This window comes from Aplidium turbinatum, chromosome 7 (genome assembly GCF_918807975.1).
Source record: "Aplidium turbinatum chromosome 7, kaAplTurb1.1, whole genome shotgun sequence".
Lineage (NCBI taxonomy): Eukaryota > Metazoa > Chordata > Ascidiacea > Aplousobranchia > Polyclinidae > Aplidium > Aplidium turbinatum.
The window spans coordinates 9,033,438-9,052,685 of record NC_137478.1 but is presented as its reverse complement, the minus strand read 5'-3'; the positions used below and the strand labels follow the sequence as shown (position 1 = coordinate 9,052,685).

General features: G+C 37.9%; 1 protein-coding gene across 1 annotated transcript in view; it reads right to left on the bottom strand.

Moving 5' to 3' along the window:
* Positions 1-731: 731 nt before the first annotated feature.
* Positions 732-19,248, bottom strand: part of LOC145774632 (uncharacterized) — a 32,041-nt gene continuing 13,524 nt past the window's right edge. The window contains exons 3-11 of the mRNA XM_082585919.1: positions 16,744-16,856; positions 15,051-15,071; positions 13,060-13,228; positions 6,855-7,034; positions 5,691-5,830; positions 5,052-5,235; positions 4,217-4,426; positions 1,904-3,291; positions 732-1,524 (exon numbers count right to left, since the gene is read on the bottom strand). Of these exons, the coding sequence (XP_082442045.1) occupies positions 1,275-1,524; positions 1,904-3,291; positions 4,217-4,426; positions 5,052-5,235; positions 5,691-5,830; positions 6,855-7,034; positions 13,060-13,228; positions 15,051-15,071; positions 16,744-16,856 (2,655 nt within the window). The 3' untranslated portion in view covers positions 732-1,274. The remainder of the gene's footprint in view (positions 1,525-1,903; positions 3,292-4,216; positions 4,427-5,051; positions 5,236-5,690; positions 5,831-6,854; positions 7,035-13,059; positions 13,229-15,050; positions 15,072-16,743; positions 16,857-19,248) is intronic.

Here is a 19,248-nt window from a genome sequence, read left to right as displayed (position 1 = left end):
CTTTTTGTCTGAATAAAAAAAAGTGTGAACCACACATTACATTATATGGTAATGCTTTTGCTTAATGCTGTATAAATATATTTAATTTCTAATGAAGTCGGTTTTTCGTTGTGCTGGTTAAAATTGAAGTAGAAATTAGTCAAATTATCTGATAACGGAACGGCTTACTTGTGCAAGTTTTGGTCAACTGCTAGAACCTCGCTACACTGTTGCAGTGATCAAACGTTTATTAAATATTTGTATAACAGTGCTCGCTAAAAACTTTATAACAGTGATTCACAATTTAAAAGCAACACAAAATTTCGTAAAAAAAAGTCTATTGTTGTTTTCTATCACAGCAAAAATATCGCTAAAATAACGTCCACAAGTAGTGTTGTCACTTTTTGATCACATTCAAAAAAAATTTCGTTTGCAACACTAAATTTGTAAAGTACCAGTATAGTGTGGTGTCTAGCTATTATTTCACAATCGCAGTTAGACTACGAAAACTTGTGCGAGAACGATCAGCATCACGCAAAAAACATCAAACATCATCAGTCGAAGTGCAGCTCTTGATTTTGTTGAAACAGTAATTGATTCTGCCTAGTGACCAGTAACGAGAAAAAATCACTTCAAAATCTTAGCCTGGAAGTTCAAACCACATTAACTTTGGTAATTGATTGGCAAAAGACCAAACCGCCATGGGAATTAAAAGAGGGCTAGGCTTAAACGAACGTAAGTTGGCCAAAGTTATTTGCGCAACGATTGGTCTAAAAACGTCAAAATCACAATGAAACGTCACTTCCTGGGTGTACTTCCAATTGGGCCAGCGCAATTACTTCAGCTAATCTTTGGAATCAGACATATCTTCTGTATTACAGAAATGCATACAACCGAAACTATTTTCTTGTTAAATTTTATAACGCTATTGTAGACATTTCTGGTCGACGCTGATGTTTCAAGATCAAGCATCTTCACAATATCACAGTCATTCAAGCTATTTCTTAAAAAAAAATTGCACAGTTTTAGGATAGAAATTCGCTCGATGTAAATGTTGGCATTAGTGATTCAATATGAAACTTCGAATAAATCCACAGTACTGTATTAATCTCAATACTTGATAATATTTTGAGCTGTTTAAAAATCGTTTGTAGAAAACAAGGAAATAACATTTCACTTATTACGTGTAAGCTAATGCACGATGTAAATAGAATCTCTGACACTTAAATGAAAACATAATATAAAACCGAAACAAAAACAAAAAAATCGGAACAAAAAAAAACGAAACAAAAAAATCAGTAAATCACATCAGGCGAATCTGTTCGTTCAGAATCGCTATCTTCGTCTTGCTTGGCGGATGCAGGGGTTTCTTTTTTCTCCGCGTTTTTGAAGGAAGTTCTTGGCGAATGGAGTTGCACTGAAGAAGCGATGGAAAAGTGTCCTTCTGGCACCATGACAGTGACTCTTTTGCTTTGATTGTTTCCAGGAAAGAGATGGCCTCCGTACAAAGACGGGGAGCGTTTTTGAGAGGGAGGCGTCAGGTCCCTGAAAAGCAAAATTGATCAAACACACCTACCGAAACACAATCAGGTATTAAAATTTTTTTCTGCAAAACACTTGAAAAGTTGCAATAATAAAAGTATCAACTTTTCTGGCTTGCAGCTTCAACGTATGCAGACGTCGAATCAGCGACAAAATTATGGATTTTTGTGCCTGAATTAGGACTTCTTGTAAAAGCGCACGAATGAACAATGAACATGCCACTCTGATAAATATGACGCTGGGTACAACCCAATGTCATGGAAGCAAAATCTCTGCGATGCGTCGTAGGTGGAGTGTAAAACCTAAGCTACGAAGTAGAGGCACCGTACTAAGCAGAATGTCGTGGAAAAGTAGATCATTACTTCTGAAATCTTGCACCCACCTTGCACTTGGCTGACGCGTGCTACGCCGTTTTGTCCCATAAGAACTGATAGTGAAGGGCGAACCATCGTTTTCGTCGTCTTCTGTTAGGAGCTTGGGCTGCACGAACCTCGACTTTTTGTGAGACCTTCTTTTCGAAGGATCTTCACTCCCAAAAGCTGATTTCTTCCGTAAGAACTCCCCGTGTGATAATCCAGCCTGACTTCCAGGCGTGGATTCGGTGCCAGTTTGTGAAAAGCCAGAATCGGGGGTGTCGATCTGGACAGTTATTCCTACTGGTGACTCACTGAACAAAACTCCTTCAGCAGGCTGCACCGTGCTGTCTCGCGCTAACTCAGCAATTCCGCCTTGAGATAGAGTCTCACGCTGGTAGCTGGTCTGATCCCGCGGTCCATCTCGCTGACCAGACTGAGGCTGTGAGAAGGATGAGCGACCATCCTTAGAAGGTTGCATCTTCGATTCTTTATTCTGGTGATCCGCGTCCTCCAATGACCGCGCTGTGTCCTGGGAAAATATGTTGTTAGTCCTCTGAACATTGACTGGCGACTCATTGGTCCTCTGAACATTGACTGGCGACTCATTGGTCCTCTGAACATTGACTGGCGACTCATTGGTCCTCTGAACATTGACCGGCGACTCATTGGTCCTCTGAACATTGACTGGCGACTCATTGGTCCTCTGAAGATTGAGTGGCAACTTTGCTGAAGATTCTCCCATTGATTGGTGCATTCCATCTTGGAAATGTTCCCCGTCTGTTTCTTCAATGGTATCCCCGTTGTGATCTCCATCAAGAATTGCGGTGGTTAAATGAGTTGCATGGTGGGGAGTCGCATGATGGAGAGGAGTTGCATGATGGGGGGATGTATCATGGGGGGATGTGTGGTGGGGAGATGTATGGTGGGGAGATGTATGGTGAGGAGACAAATGGTGGGAAGATGCATGGTGGGGAGATATATGGTGAGAGGATTCTTGAAGGGGAGATATATGGTGGGAGGATTCTTGGATGGGAGAGATATGATGAGAGGATTCTTGCTGGTGAAATGTATGGTAGGGAGATACATGGGTGCAGTTATCATGGTAGTGAGATGGATGGTGGGAGGATGTTTCATTGGGGGCTGTATAATGGGGGGATGCATGGTGGGGGGTTATCATGTTTTCCAAATGCATTCCTTTTGTGACCAGTGCATTTTTGCTGATGAGCACTCCATCAAACAGTACCATCTCGTCGGATTCGGAGTGGGAATGAGAATAGTTTTTCATCGGCGAGTTGTGTCTGTGCGATGTACCATGTTTATGATCACGGGAAGACAAGTTGTTTTGTGTTTCTGAGTCGTCACCAGGTGACGTAGCAGAGTTGTCGAATCTTCGCTCGCAGTCACAATATCGTGCCTGCAAAAGTGCATGGAGCAAATGTAAATCGAATTTTGCTTTGTGCTTTAGTCACTACGATGTAGGGGACTTTTATATAGTTCGCACTCGTCAGAATCTTTGTAATTTGTAATTATAACTATAAAAGCATCTTACTGCACGATTTAAAAGTTCCTTCAAGTTGCCACCAATATAAAAAAATAACTGGGCTCAAGACTCAAGTACTACATTCAGCGTTGCAATTGAGCATGGGTAGTGCACTGACAAACAAAAAAGTTACCTCTATGGCAAACAAGTACATTCCAACGATGAGATAAGTTGCTGACAAAAACACTTTTAGTCTTAAATCTGATGAATATTTACGCACCCAAACATAAAAGAAGTTTAATTAATGAAGAAGCTTGACTGTAGTAACTACATACACAATTTATTTTTCTAAAATTTTTGTTTGAGTACGAAGGGACATTCATTTTATATAATTCTGCACGTTGAACCGTTAGCATGTTTGTAACCAGAAGGTTGCTGCATCAGATTGAGTGTCACATGCACGTGATATTGTGAAAAATTTCTGATGGAACTAAATTAAGTGAACGTTTCGCCATTGGCAGCGTGGCCTAACAGTTTGAAAGTTAGGGTTAAGGAAGTAGTCGTTTCGATGATGTGGGTTCGATTCCCACCCCTGTCATCTCTTTTTTCTTTTTTAATTACCAAACAAATATCAAAGCAAGAATCAACTCTCTGGCTGAATGCTAGAAAGTTTGCAATGACTGTCAGTCAGCTAGTTCATAGAAAAAATTGTCCTATGTTTAAAGTGTCTACTAATCAAAAGGCTCCAACTGCTGCAGCGACCTACAGCTTACAAATATGCAAACGGTTGAATTGGAGTGAACGATAGCAACTCATTTACCATCCATGCACTTCAGCCTACCACTACGAAGCATCTCACCTTCAAAGCCCGAATGGCAGCTTCTTTTCTCAGTTTCTCCGATGATTCCCTAGCCATTCTTTCTAATTGTAATTCCTCGCAACTACGAACCAAACGCCTCTTCACATCGGCTCCGTCCAATTTCAAGGCGTCGATTACAGCCCTGTGCTGGTCTTCAACAAATGAGACTTTCTCGCCAAACTGCGCTTGTAGAATGTTCAATTTCATGTTCTTCAAAAAAGAAAAAAATGACAAATAAAAAAATAGTTGTACACAGACTTCAAAGGTTTCCCTCACGGGTGTGGTTTAAAGTAATAACACTGCACTAAACAATTATATTAATTCATGAAACTGTTCTACTTTTTACGACATATCTTGTTCCAAGTATTAGTTTTGGTGGAGGATCTACAGGAAGCCAATTGCTCGATCAACATCCGACTTAGATTTGCTCCTCATCGCTAGCAACGTAGCCAGCTTAGTGAGGAAACTGGATAGTAATACAAAGGTTTGAAAGCACTTCGGACGAGGGAAAGATGAAAACAATCCCACTGCACTGTAGGGTTAAAAATGAAAAAAAATCTGCAAATTACATTATGATAACTGATAAGTAATGGTTTTGTGGTGAATTTGTGATGGAATAAATACTATCTGACTATTTTTTTATCCTGTGCAAAGGAATTACGGTAGTCTGGTGTAAACAAGAGTAAAAGACACATGAAATGACATTTATAAAAAGTACAATAGAAATCTCACGGGCGCAGCTCGGTTTCAAATCCAGTGCACCGCGCAACGGCCAACTCCAGGTCTGGCATTTTAAAAAAATGTTTCGAACATATGCTTCAAGATTGCGGCTTACCACATCAGTGAGTTGGTTCTTCGCCCGTCTGGATGAAGCTTTTTCCTCTTTCAGATGTTTATTGGCTTCTTTCAATTGCTCTTCTACAGTGTCTAGCTTTATGGAGCGTTGCCTCATCTCTTCAATGTTATCCGCCTTTTTCACATATTTCACTTTGACCTCTTCTATCTCTGTCGCGTGTTGTCTAGAAAAGATCACAAAATCAAATGTTTGACGTCTACTTGCTCTGGAGCGGCTAAATGTTGAAATAAAAATTTGATTTGATAGAATACAAACGCACAACGTTACAAGCTGTTTCTGAAGCGCTACCTTGGCAGCTGAAGTCTTACTCAATGATACAAAATTTGACAATTCCTGTTTCTACCAGTTTGAAGTGTCCAATGTCCATCCAGCGGTTGAAATCCTATCGAGCTTTAACTAATGCAGTTTCAACTGCACAGTTTCCAGATGCCACCAATAAATTTTCCCACAGCTGTTTTGGAAATTCATCCGTCGCAACTTCATTTTAATGGGAAAAAAATTCCATTTGGCAACACTTCTTAATGGGGTAGCTGTCCTTAAGTCCACTGCTCAGCTGTCATTTTTACATTGATTTAACATCTGCAGACGATAAGTCTATGTTTCTAATACAACCCTTACTTCATCATATTAGTTATGTTAACACGAAATTCTTTTCGCAAATCGTCTCGTTCCAAGGAGAATGTCTCCTCCATTTCTCTCTTGTTGTCCTCAATGGCATTCTCGATAGCTCGTTTCATCTCCCACTCGAACTCTGTGCGCTACGAAATATGCCACAAAAACGTGATAAAAATGAAAAAAAATGTGATGTTAAGACTTTTGTGAGATGCAAAATCAAATCAGGGCAGCTTGCTTATGGACCTTTGGTTCGCGCTATTTAGTTAAATTATATTCGTTGCTGCAATGAGTCAAATATTTTTCGAATCTTAAGTCGGGAATAGCAATTGCTTATATAATACACTTTTTGATGAGCAAAGTTTATTTGAACGTGAAATGCCATAGCATAGTTTTTGTAGCACAGTTACTCTGCACAGTGCATTTATGAATTATTACATATTGCGTTTTAAAATGTACTTCAATCTGAAAGGCAATCTTTAATCCAAACAACATACCGACATTGAACCACTAAAAGTGCAACAAAGAGATTATGTTGTAGCAGTGGCGTAGCCAAGGGGGGGGGGGTTACAACCCCCCCTTTGGCACGCATGTGACGTCACGATATTGAGAATGATGCTTTCAGTCTAAAAAATTGCCTAATTTTAAACAAAATTGCATTAAAAGAGCAAGTTTTGCCGATACCAAACATCTCAGCCAGGAATTAGCAACAAGAAAACATAGAGACTTTGCTTTATTTCCGAAAAATGCCAAAGAAAGCATGATCTTATGCTTTTGCTATGTCACCAGACACCACCATTTTACTGGAATATTTGCAACCACATTTTTGTTGAAAATGCTTTCAGAATGCACCAAATTCAAAGTAATTTTTCAAAATGTTCTGGGGGGGCCCCCCAGACCCCCCGACGCTGGGTCGTCAACCCTCCCCCCTTTCAAAATTCCTGGCTACGCTACTGTGTTGTAGTATAAGGCTGCTTTGCTCCAAGCTGAAAAGAAAACCAACAAGGTCGGATTTGACAAGTGAAAATGCTTTAGAAAGATAGATGTGGAGGCAGGGTGTGAAGGCGATTGCAGCATGTTGAGGTGGATCCGGCCACCCGCTAACGGGGACGTCACAGGATTAAAACTGGCTTACTACTATCGGTACAACTACGTTGAAAAAGCATTTACTTTCAGTTTGAGCTCGTCTTGCATCTCTTCTTGCAAAGTCGAGCGGTAAATCTTGAAGGAGGCTTGCAACATCCTGTATTCCGTCCGCATCTTCTCTACTAACTCATCGTGTTCGGTGTTGATAACTTTAACGTGAAAGTCATGAGTCGATTTAAGTTCCAGTTTCTCTTCTTCTTGAGCCTTAGTAAATAAAAACGTATGAAAAATTCAAAACAGAATTAAAAAAAAGACACCTTCCATTATGTTTGCGTCAAACTGCATACTATGTAGAAAATGAAGTGGTATTAACTTATATATAGGTAAACCTTTCGGGTTTTTTGTGAAATAGGAAAAATTGATAGTGAGTGGAGCAGAAGGAACAGTTGTTGAGAGCAAAGCAGATCCCTGTGGAATATGTGGCAAGAGAGTGATGAGAAATTTAATGCAATGCAAGGAATGTGGAAAGTGGGTACATGCAAGATGTGCTAATGTCAAGAGAGCCGCAACAAGATTGGCGAAGTGTTTTGTTTGTGGGAAATGCAGTAAAGGAAGGAATGAAGTGGAAGGCCATGATGATGAGTTCTGCCATGGCATCGAAACAGTGACAGACTTCTGTTATCTGGGTGATCGGATAAATGGAAGTGGTGGATGTGAAGCAGCGGTAACAACAAGGGCAAGATTGGGCTGGGCAAAGTTCAGGGAATGTGGGGAAATGGTGTATGGCAGAAAATTTTCACTAAGGATGAAAGGAAAAGTATATCGGAGCTGTGTGCGGCCTGCAATGCTATATGGTAGCGAGACATAGGTATTGAGAGAGAGTAAACTGGCAATCCTGAGAAGAACGGAAAGGTCAATGGTGAGAGCAATGTGTGGGGTGAAAACGAGAAGGGAAAAAAGGACTGAAGAATTGTTGGATATGCTAGAGATGAGAGAGACCATAGACCAACTGGCAAGGGCAAATGGAGTAAGATGGTATGGACATGTGATAAGGAGGGAGGAAGGAAGTTTTCTTAGAAAGGCATTAGATCTAAAGGTGGATGGGAAGAGGAAACGCGGTCGTCCAAGAAGAACGTGGAAACAACAAGTGAAGGATGAGTTTAAAAAAAGTCGGACTGAAGGAGGAAGATGCAAGGGACAGGGTGAAATGGAGAAAAGGGATTAAAACAATTGCTGCGCGGAAACAATCGGCCACCCCCACTAGTGGGGAACAAACCGACGATGGATTATGATGATGATGATGTGTGGATGAAATCCAATAAACTTTCATTAAATTATAGTAAAACTACTTATATGATCCTCTGCAACAAAAAAAGTGCAGCAGAAAATTTTAGTCTGTCCATCAGTGGCCGATCCATCGAAAGGAAGAAATGTATAAACTATCTAAGTGTAACTTTGGATGAGCGATTGACATGGGATAGTCATATTATTAATCTTAGAAAGCAGCTTGCCAAGGTCTGCGGCATAGCATTTAAGCTGAGATACATTGCCCCTTTAACAATATTACAAACTTTATATTATGCTTTGTTTCAATCCAAGATCATATTATTAAATTAGAGACTGCAAAATTTATGTACAAATATGTGCACAAAATGCTGTCCCGGACCTTTGCTAGCTGCTTTATTTTTGTAAACGAAATTCACCATCATAAAACCGGTCAGAATCAAAAGAATGATTTATATTTGCCTTCTACAACGTCAAACTCTGGTAAGAAGATGCTATGTTTTAATGGAGTGAAACTATGGAATCAAGTACCAAAAGAAATAAAAGAAAAGTCGTATAATGTTTTTAAATTTAAATATAAATGTTTATTAAAGAATTTGTACAATGATCACTCCTGAAACGTATCATCCGCTTATTTCTCTAAACAGTTTTTTTTATGTTGCCCTGTGTTATTCCATTGTTAATGTATTATGTAAAGTGCTGGTATTGTGCTATATGTGTTAATGTTTTTAATTTTGGGTCTTTTGTTTAAATGTTTGGGTGGCAGCTGACTTTGGTGACCTTTTGGTCTTTCGCTGCCATCCTTGTTGTGCGAATTATTTGTGTTTATTGTGTTTTTACTTTTTGTGTCTTTCTTTTTCGCCAACAAAAAAATAAACTGAACTGAACTTATCGAAATAAAACGCAAAAAATCATGATCTCAAGCAGAGTAGTGGAAACCCGCTATCAGTTTTATTAACCTCGTATCGCACGTTTTGCTAATTACTTACCTTCAAAGCGTTAACAACGGCGAAGTGTTTTCTCTTATGTTTTTTATCGAAATTTTATCGAATACTGTATATACTCGAGTATGGATCGAGATTTTCGCAAGTGATTTTCACCTTAAAAAGACAGGTTCAACTTATACACGGGACAAGCTGTTGTCCCCAGCTCGGCAGTTTTCAAAATTAACGCATTTTGCTGAGGCAAAATCATTGCCGACGTAGATTACGGAAGGTGAAATGGCGTCGGCCGAAGTAAAAGTTTTGAATAGTACGTTTATTTGCAAAGATTCAAACTTAACTTTCAAATTTAATGATTTCTTGTCAATTCTAAACTTTGTGCACTAGACTGGCCCGAAAAAAAGAAAAGTCGGAAATGTCATGCTCCACAAGCATTTTCTTGTTGCATTTAACCTAAAACTTACTCCTGCCAATTTTTTTTCGATTTGAAGAATGTTTGGAGGTAACTCATAACTTTACATTTTAGGGGAAAGTAGGCGAATTTACGAAATTTGATGCATTTCCAAAATTTTAACAAAATTCTCCTTCATTTTCAGTTGTTTAGTATAGTACATTGCATATTGGAAATTTATAAGGATAATATTTTATTCTGTGTTTGATCATGCCATCCAAAACTAGAAGTTCTCCAGAAATTTGGATGCTGGGGCATTTCCAAGAAGATATTACCTCTTCCGGATTACCAACAAATTAAGAGGTCCTTCGAAAATCTATGTTTCAGCATCAAGAGAAAGGCTTGTGTATAAGTGAAAGTGCTAAAGTTGCAGTAAATGCAACAGTTAGTTTCTGGAACAAGGCACATATACCTACCCAAAGAATTGGTTCTGCTATCAGAAAATTTAACAAACTTCTCAAATATTATCATGCTATTAAAAGCCAACCGGCTCAAACAGCACAACTGCTATAGAGCAAAGGAGGGATTATTCCAAGCTGATTTAGATAATCTATTTGATATCTCAGCAAAAAATTGGGAAACAACAATGTCAAATGAAGAAGACAAGAAATCCCTGCATATGCAGCAGATTGATACCACTAGCTGCAGCATGGCTGGAATTGATGGCACAAACAGAGTCACATAAACGAATGCAAAGTGAAGCATTTGCATGCCAGATGCAGCGCTCAGCAACCGACAGCCAACAAACTGTACCACTTTCTGAAATCTTATCAGAGTCTGGTAATTCAACTGAATCATCAGAAGATGATTTCAACCAAGCAGCAAGCACTGCCATCAACTTCAACTTCGAAGATTAGAGTTGTCACCAGTGAAGTTGCAGCTTCTCTGGATCGCACCAATGTTTCAGACCGTAATGCAATGTTCATTATGGGAGCATACACCCAGGCCATGGGCTATAATCTAAATGATGTCGTTCTCAGGGAACACTATTAAAAGATCTGTATTGTAACACGTAAAGAAACAGCTGCATCAATCAAGGCACAGTTCACACCGAAAATCCCACTTGTTCTGCACTGGGATGGAAAATTATTACAGTAGCCTACTCAGTAGTGTCAAAAACGAGCCCTTAAATTTTATCTTTTAGCTTCCACTCTTCAAGTGCATTTAAGCATGAATCAGCTTGTGTTTTCCCAGTGCCTCTACCAATTTTTGGTACACCAAGAAGCTGCTCTACTTCTGTTCCTCCAGTGACTGGGATAGCAATGCGATCTACCATTCCCTGGCCACTAGCATCGAGTAATAATTTTCCATCCCAGTGCAGAACAAGTGGGATTTTCGGTGTGAACTGTGCCTTGATTGATGCAGCTGTTTCTTTACGTGTTACAATACAGATCTTTTAATAGTGTTCCCTGAGAACGACATCATTTAGATTATAGCCCATGGCCTGGGTGTATGCTCCCATAATGAACATAGCATTACGGTCTGTAACATTGGTGCGATCCAGAGAAGCTGCAACTTCACTGGTGACAACTCTAATCTTCGAAGTTGAAGTTGATGGCAGTGCTTGCTGCTTGGTTGAAATCATCTTCTGATGATTCAATTGAATTACCAGACTCTGATAAGATTTCAGAAAGTGGTACAGTTTGTTGGTTGCTGAGCGCTGCATCTGGCATTCAAATGCTTCACTTCGCATTCGTTTATGTGACTCTGTTTGTGCCATCAATTCCAGCCATGCTGCAGCTAGTGGTATCAATCTGCTGCATATGCAGGAATTTCTTGTCTTCTTCATTTGACATTGTTGTTTCCCAATTTTTTGCTGAGATATCAAATAGATTATCTAAATCAGCTTTGAATAATCCCTCCTTTGCTCTATAGCAGTCGTGCTGTTTGAGCCGGTTGGCTTTTAAAGCATGATAATTTTGAGCAGTTTGTTAAATTTTCTGATAGCAGAACCAATTCTTTGGGTAGGTATATGTGTCTTGTTCCAGAAACTAACTGTTGCATTTACTGCAACTTTAGCACTTTCACCTATGCACAGACCTTTCTCTTGATGCTGAAACATAGATTTTCGAAGGACCTCTTAATTTGTTGGTAATCCGGAAGAGGTAATATCTTCTTGGAAATGCCCCAGCATCCAAATTTCTGGAGAACTTCTAGTTTTGGATGGCATGATCAAACACAGAATAAAATATTATCCTTATAAATTTCCAATATGCAATGTACTATACTAAACAACTGAAAATGAAGGAGAATTTTGTTAAAATTTTGGAAATGCATCAAATTTCGTAAATTCGCCTACTTTCCCCTAAAATGTAAAGTTATGAGTTACCTCCAAACATTCTTCAAATCGAAAAAAAATTGGCAGGAGTAAGTTTTAGGTTAAATGCAACAAGAAAATGCTTGTGGAGCATGACATTTCCGACTTTTCTTTTTTTTGGGCCAGTCTATTGTGCACTTGTTGAGCAATATGCAAAGGTCACTAGACAAAACAGCAAAAAGAGCTGTTTTAAGAGATCAATTTTTTTATTTTTGCGTGCACGATATAATTGTTCTTAATGCGTAACATTCCATGATCACTGAAGTCGATGTCAAACCTTAGAGGCCGCATAAAACAATGGTGTCAGATTAGCTAGGTGATAATAGAGGTAAGAGACGTCGTTAATGCAGGCAATATCTGCGACCAAGACCATTAAACACCTTTTCTTTTATCGGTTTTCGATTAAATTCTCACACATTGCGAACAAAACAATGCGTTCTGTTGAATCATAATTGATCTCACAGTGGGAAGACCTCGTTGAAAATAGCTCGTCTAATTTTGCTGGTTTACGTAATATTGCAGTGAATAGTTACGTGACTATTCCAGCAGCGTAAGTTCCTCTACGCTTTACTTTGAAATTTCCATACGGTATGATTTCCGAGAGCTCTGTATTCACGTAATTGATCGGTGTGTGGTAGTTTCAACTCGATAAAGTTTGCTAAAATCGATTTCATGTTTAAAGTCACAAAAAATCTAACGGACGTTTGGATAACTCGTGAAATGAGAATAAACATTCAACTTCGCATTCGCTTTTTCGCTACCACGCGTTTTGACTTTGAAGTTGCTCCTCACGCGCGGGAAGATAAGCACTAGAAGAGTGTGACTGTGAGCGTGCGTGCGGTGCGCATCTCAGTAGGAATTCACGTTCCAGAGAAAGCCATGTGATCAGCTGCTGTTTTGCGGGCAAGAGCAACGCAGGCTGTTTTTCGCTTTCGGCATTCTCTAAGTCCGTTTAAATGATCTAAATCTCTGGCGAAGTATTTTATCTTTGAAACACCACTTGTAATAGCCATTTTTATTGCCCCTCAACCATAAATTTACGGGGGGCGCCGCCCCCAGGGAGTCGGCGCGTATGAAACAAACATTACTATATTTTCAAGATAAATATAATAAGGGGCATTAATTTATCGTTGACACAATTGGCTTCTCTTCGTTGCCTAACATTTTAAAGTCACACTTCACTATATAAGTAAGTAGTTCGCCAAATAAAGATGGTAAACAATTATTTCATGATGACAAGGCCAAGCAACACTTTCTGAAAAGTAAATAGACAGTTAGACGCATTTGTTTATCCACCTGATTAATTTTGTTGATTTCTTCACCAAAGGAAGCGGTTAAATCTTTTTCCTTTTGACTTAGATCAAGAGCGGCCCGTTTCCTAGTCCCACCATGTCTCAGTCTCTCTTCTTCTAAAAAAGTAGAAAGCAGGGAGACTTGTTCGCGGAGGTCACTGATCAGTGCTTCCCTGAAAGAAAATAAAACAGGGTGTGACATAGACTGCGTCAAATAAACTACTAACAACAAATATGATGTTTCCTGGTTTACATAAAAACAATCGACTTGAGACCAGCTTAACACATATTTTACAATATTCTCTAGGAAATAACGTGAAGCAGGAATAACAAAGGTACGGCCTATTGAAATACCAACATCATTCAGCGATTGAAATTTAAATAGACTTTGAAAGTTAGTTTTTCATGCCGCTCTTATCACTTTACTCATGCATTATGATTGACATGGGTTTTTCAGACGCCCAATTTCTAATGGACTGGAAATCGAAATACTGTTGCGCAAAATATGTGGCTAAAAGTTAACTTTGACCAAGCGATCTTTGTAAAATCAACAAATGACTGTAGCACTACAGTTTCAACTTAGTTTAGTGAATTATATACAGTAATGTGAGTGAAGCATAACAATTAATTATTATGAGCGTTTAAAGTTGAGTCAAGTTATACAAGTTAACTTGTATGGACGATTGGACGTCTTATAAAATAATATCTTGCATGCTTCTGGAGATTGCAAATACGGCTACCACAAGATGTTAAGAATGACAACCAGCTTTCTTTCCAAATACGGTATGTCATGGGCTCTATCCAAGGGGGATGAGGGGGGCTGATTACCCCCCACTCATTGGAGTGGGGGGGTGATCAATGCAAAATCACCCCCCCCCCCCCCCTCACTCATTTGGCTTTTAAAAGATTTTGTGATATTTTATTGATCACATTTTGAAAAAAATATTACCGCTGTTACTACTTTTTTGAATTTTTTCAATATGAATTTTTGATTTGGCAATCCTGAACTACGAGCCAGGTCCCAGACAACAAAATCCGTCAATTTGACATTGATTTAACGTCTGCAGATATTAAATCAATGTAAAAATGTCGGATTTTGCTGCTTGGAGTATTAACCCCTGCCTGCTCATGCATTCGATGACTAGGCTACATTCATCGCTTGGAAAGAGCTTATGTCTTCACTGTACGAAACATCCGTGCTGATTGAGTTCCGATCAGAATGAAGTTGATGCTGCAATGGGGGGTATGGGGGGCGTAGCCCCCCAGAAGTTGACATGACTTTTATCCCACTGTCCAAAAATCACCCCCCAAATTCTAAAAGTGGATTGAGCCCTGGCGGTATGTACATATTATACTAATATTACACGGTATTACATGCACTATAATTAAACGGAATGGCCCGTTTCAGTGAGTCCGATTCGGTGAGTCCGATCCCGTAACGGGGGATTTTTTCAATTTTTTTTTTTAATTATTGGGTACCGTAGCTTAATTATCATTGCCGCTTTAGGGTTAGGGGTTAGAGGTTAGGAACTCACCGAATCGGACTCACCAAATCGGACTCACCGAATAGTAGCAGACCCATAATTAAATGCCTGGTGACCATTCTTATTCTGTATTTTATATGGACATCTTGTTTTTTGGACTTGCAAAAGTACAAAACATTGAACATTCACTTTTTTTCACATAGTTGACAAAAAGAGATTTTTTTCGAATGGTTGTTATGTATTTTAGTAGATTTATTTTTAGATTTTATTTATTTTTTCATGAAAAGTAACACGTTTCAAACGATTGAGAAAATCGACTCACACCACTAATAAGAAATTAGCAGATAATTTAGTTAATAATAAAATATGGAGTTTTAAATATAATATAGTTCTAAGTCTATAGTGTGTCCTAAATTGCCTATGCCTTTATATCAATCTCAATACATTTTTTACCTAAATTAAATTGCTATTAACGCACTTCACATCTGCAGTCACACAAAATGTCACTTACATTTCAGCAACGTTGAATTTCCTGTAAAAATGTAATTAGATATTAATTTCTTGTCAAATATGTAATGAATACAAATTTAGTAATACAATACTAATAGGTGGTGCCAAATCTATAGCCAAAACCTTATATATATACTCAAAGGCGCTAGACCAAACGAAACGCAAAAAGAACTTTAACTAAAAAAATATTTGTAATATTTTGGTAAACAGAGAAAATTTCTAGGTTAGTTTTGCATCTATTTCACTTTTTCTTTGCTTTCTTTGTATATATATATATAAACATAAAATCCCAATAGGCAGCAGAAATTGTAACTGTATGAAAAGTTGCATGCAACGTACATAATTATAAATGACTTTAAGTGCTTTCTCGTTTCATAAAAAGGGGAGTTTTATTTATGTTACAAAATGTTGTCGTGGTTTGACCAATGAGACGAGATATTGATTTGCTAGCATTGCCACAAATATATGCTTTGCTGGTTTTGATTAGCTCAAGTAACAATAAGATAGCGATGTTCAACACATCCTTTCTTTGTTGAGGCTAGAGATTTTAAGAAAAGAATGTTTGTTTAGAAAACAAATTCACAATACCGTCTTGGGGCAAAAGTGCGTTTATAAAAGAAGACAAGAAATCGTTTCAAGTGGACAAAGCACAATGTACATAAAAGCATACTTCAAACCTTGAGTAGATATTTTACCACAGTTACAATAGTGAAGAGAATTTTCTTCCACATTGGACTGTAACATTCAAACAAAAGCAATGATACAAGGTGTAGATGCCAGTTTGTTTTTTACTGCTGGAAATCAATAGCGTACAATAGCAGCATACATGACTAAAAGCAATTAGGCTATATTGTTTGATAACAGGTACAAAACATAATTTTATATGTTTGCATTAATTTTTGGCAGACAAACTTCAAATGCGGTTCAATGGGTTAGGTCAGCTGTCCCATAAAATCATAAATACTGCACTAATTAAACATAAAATGTTGGTACAAATTATATTATAAGGTTAGAAGCGAGTAAAAAACGCTTTTATCATTTTTGTTGTGTTAGTAGGTAAACTACTTTACTGAGTAACTTTGTACCAAATAATTCCATAAAAAAGCGCACAAATTTTGCAAAACCAAACAACATAAAATCAAAATACTGTTCACTGTTGCTCGAGCCTTTGAAAGGTTATTAATATTATTATTTAATAGTTTTAATTTTGTCAGTCATAGAGTTGAAATAAATCTTTGTTTAAAGCATCGACCTGAACCGATTTTGATATACCAAAAACGATTGTAGAGATATCATGGCTAAACAATAGTTCAATACTGCATGGCAAATTGTCTAAGTAATGCCGTGCAGTATTCACCTTCAGCATGCTGGGAAAACAACGTGATCTTTTTCCATTAAATAAATCACATGATAAAAGTGTAACACTACGAAGTAAATTGATGAGGTATAAACAGGACTTTGTATTCCGATTTTCATTGTTATAGCGCTTGAATTGAAAAAAAAAAACTGTTGAAAAAACATTCAGGACTAAAAAAGAAATGTAGAGACAACCAGACTACCTTATGCGATAAAAAAAAAACAATAGAAAAACTTCACTCGACTAGAACACATAAAAGCACAGGGTCTAAGTACCACACCAACACAACCAACGGCAGTCTATTGTGTTGGTTTAGCAACATGTTATTCAAACTCACTTAGGTTGTGGCTTTGGCTTGATGTAAGGATCTTTTGTCTGCACAGCAACATAGATCTTTCCGGCAGATCTTGACAAACGATAGCCAGGGCGAAGATTGAAAGTTTCGACATTCTACCAGTTAAACAAAACAAATTGGTAAAAGCATTGTACCAATGTTTAAAAAAACTTGGAATTTACAGTAAATACTACCAGTCATTTGTGACATCATAAAATAGCCATACAAACAACAATTCAAGCAAACACAACCCAGAACTACCATTTTTAAATTTTGTCATGAAATCCATTTATGTATATACATATGTGCATAAATGGATTTCGTTTCATTTTCAGACCCTATGTACATAGTGGTTTATAGAAGATATATATATTATATACTGTACATTTAGTCGTTTCCTGCTAAATTTTTGTGGTTATGTCACCCCTATTACTCTTGTTTCTAGTCATGCACACAATAGTAACAACAAATACACAGTATTTTACAGTGAAGTTTAGACCAAAAAGCATCTATGGCTTCCTAGCAGCAGGTTTGGAAGCTTTAGCAAATGGTAAAATTTGTTTCATGTCATTTCATCAACAGAAAATTCATTTCAATTGAAACACCTCAAGTCGCTGGTCATATAAGGGGCTAGTCTTTATAACATGAACCGAATGTAGAGAATCCCCATGGTGCAGGACAGGAATAATACAAGAATCTGTCGATATGACTGGACCACGATCTTTCATGTGATCGGTTGGAAGTAGTGCATTCCCAAAAAGCACAGCCTTCCTCTTATTGAGCTAATTGTGCACATAGCATTTAAAGAATATGGTCGATGTGAACAACCTTGTTGAACCATAGCCTACTTTTCATCCCATGCATAATTACAGGCTATAAAAGAAAATGTTGTGAGACTTTCAACACTTCAAGCACATAACGAAAGTAAGTTGTTGGGATTTCGATACTAAGTCCATATATCGGCTTAAATTGAAATGTTGTTTGGAAAGATATAATATGGTTTAAATAAGCTTCAGATGAAAACTACATTCGTTTATAAAAATAAAGAAGCAGAACTTTTGGGAAAAGCTTAAGAAAAATAACTAACATCAACCTACACAGGTCTTTTGCATAATATTAAAATGTATATATTATATATATATATAGTATTTTTCTATAAAAGTCATAGTTAGAGTTATGATGTAATTGTAATGTATTATGTTGGACTGTTGCCTGTTGGTATGTCAGGTGGGTCCTGGTTTTTTTTTTTTCGGTCATTTATCGGTCATTGACCGATTTCTTAGCAAAATGTCCGAAAAAAATACAGTCAATTCAATCAAAATGTTCGAAAAAATATATAGTCAATTTACTATATACAGTCTTCGAAATTAGCCTCGGCAATCGGCAATTGCCGAGGCAGATGCATGAATGGCACATTAGCCTCGGCCGAGGCCGCACGAGCGCTTGTAAGGACCACAAGATTACAAAAATAACCCTTATTTTCTCAGATCACACCAGACTAGGAGGTTGATTCAATCTTACTATTGCTTAATGTTTTTATTTGGGTTACTTTCTACTTCGCCGGCGCTTATAGAAATATCACCCTATTTGCATTGATTCAACGCCAGTAGACGTCAAATTATTGTAAGCATTTACTCCTTATCGCGCTTCGCCTTCCGTTATCTCGTCCAGCTGTATCAGAAACGATCTCGCCGCTTTCACAACATCAACAGACGTCGAATACATGTAAGTAATAGGTTAACGCGTTAACCTTTAGAGTGAGCTTTGTTAATTGCGGTTTGTGATATGTCTGGTTGCGTAACAACAACAGGTGCAATTTTATGCGCTGACAATGCTCATGTGAACTATAAAAAAAGTTTGCAACCTTATAAATACTGGCTTAATTGTTATATACGCAATAAGTTACTTTTTACCTGCTATAGGTTATGAAACAGAGGGGACAGAAGGAAAAGTTAGTGTAGTATTTTGCAAAATTTGTAAAGAATTTTATGACAGAAACAAATCGGAATTAGAAAAGCTACAAGGCGCAGTTAAAAAAGTAGTACAAAATTGGATAAATAGTACTTCGGCAGTAAAGAAAAGTAATGCTTCCGATCATATGACATCGCGCGTTCATGAACGGGCAGTTTTGCGTCTTAAAAAATGATGTCGTCGTCATTTCTTATTGGGCGTTGTTGTTACGCAATACAACCGGTCGGGAAAATTAAATCGATTTGTGCTGACTCGAACGTTGAATCAACCCAAACATAACATACTTCCCTCCCCGTGAGTTATTTAACATGAATTATCGTAACAGTGTGGGTATCGCGTTGCTCGCTTTATCGCTACTTTTGGTATTATTACATCACAACAAATCAAACAATGCGGTCTTGATAGACTACTCTATTATATTTTTCGCTTCACATTTTACATGTTGTGGTAGCCTACAAATTTTTCGTAATAAACGTTCACAGCAATTGCCGAGGCAATTTCAACTTTTGCCGTTTGGCCTCGGCAACGTTTTTGCCG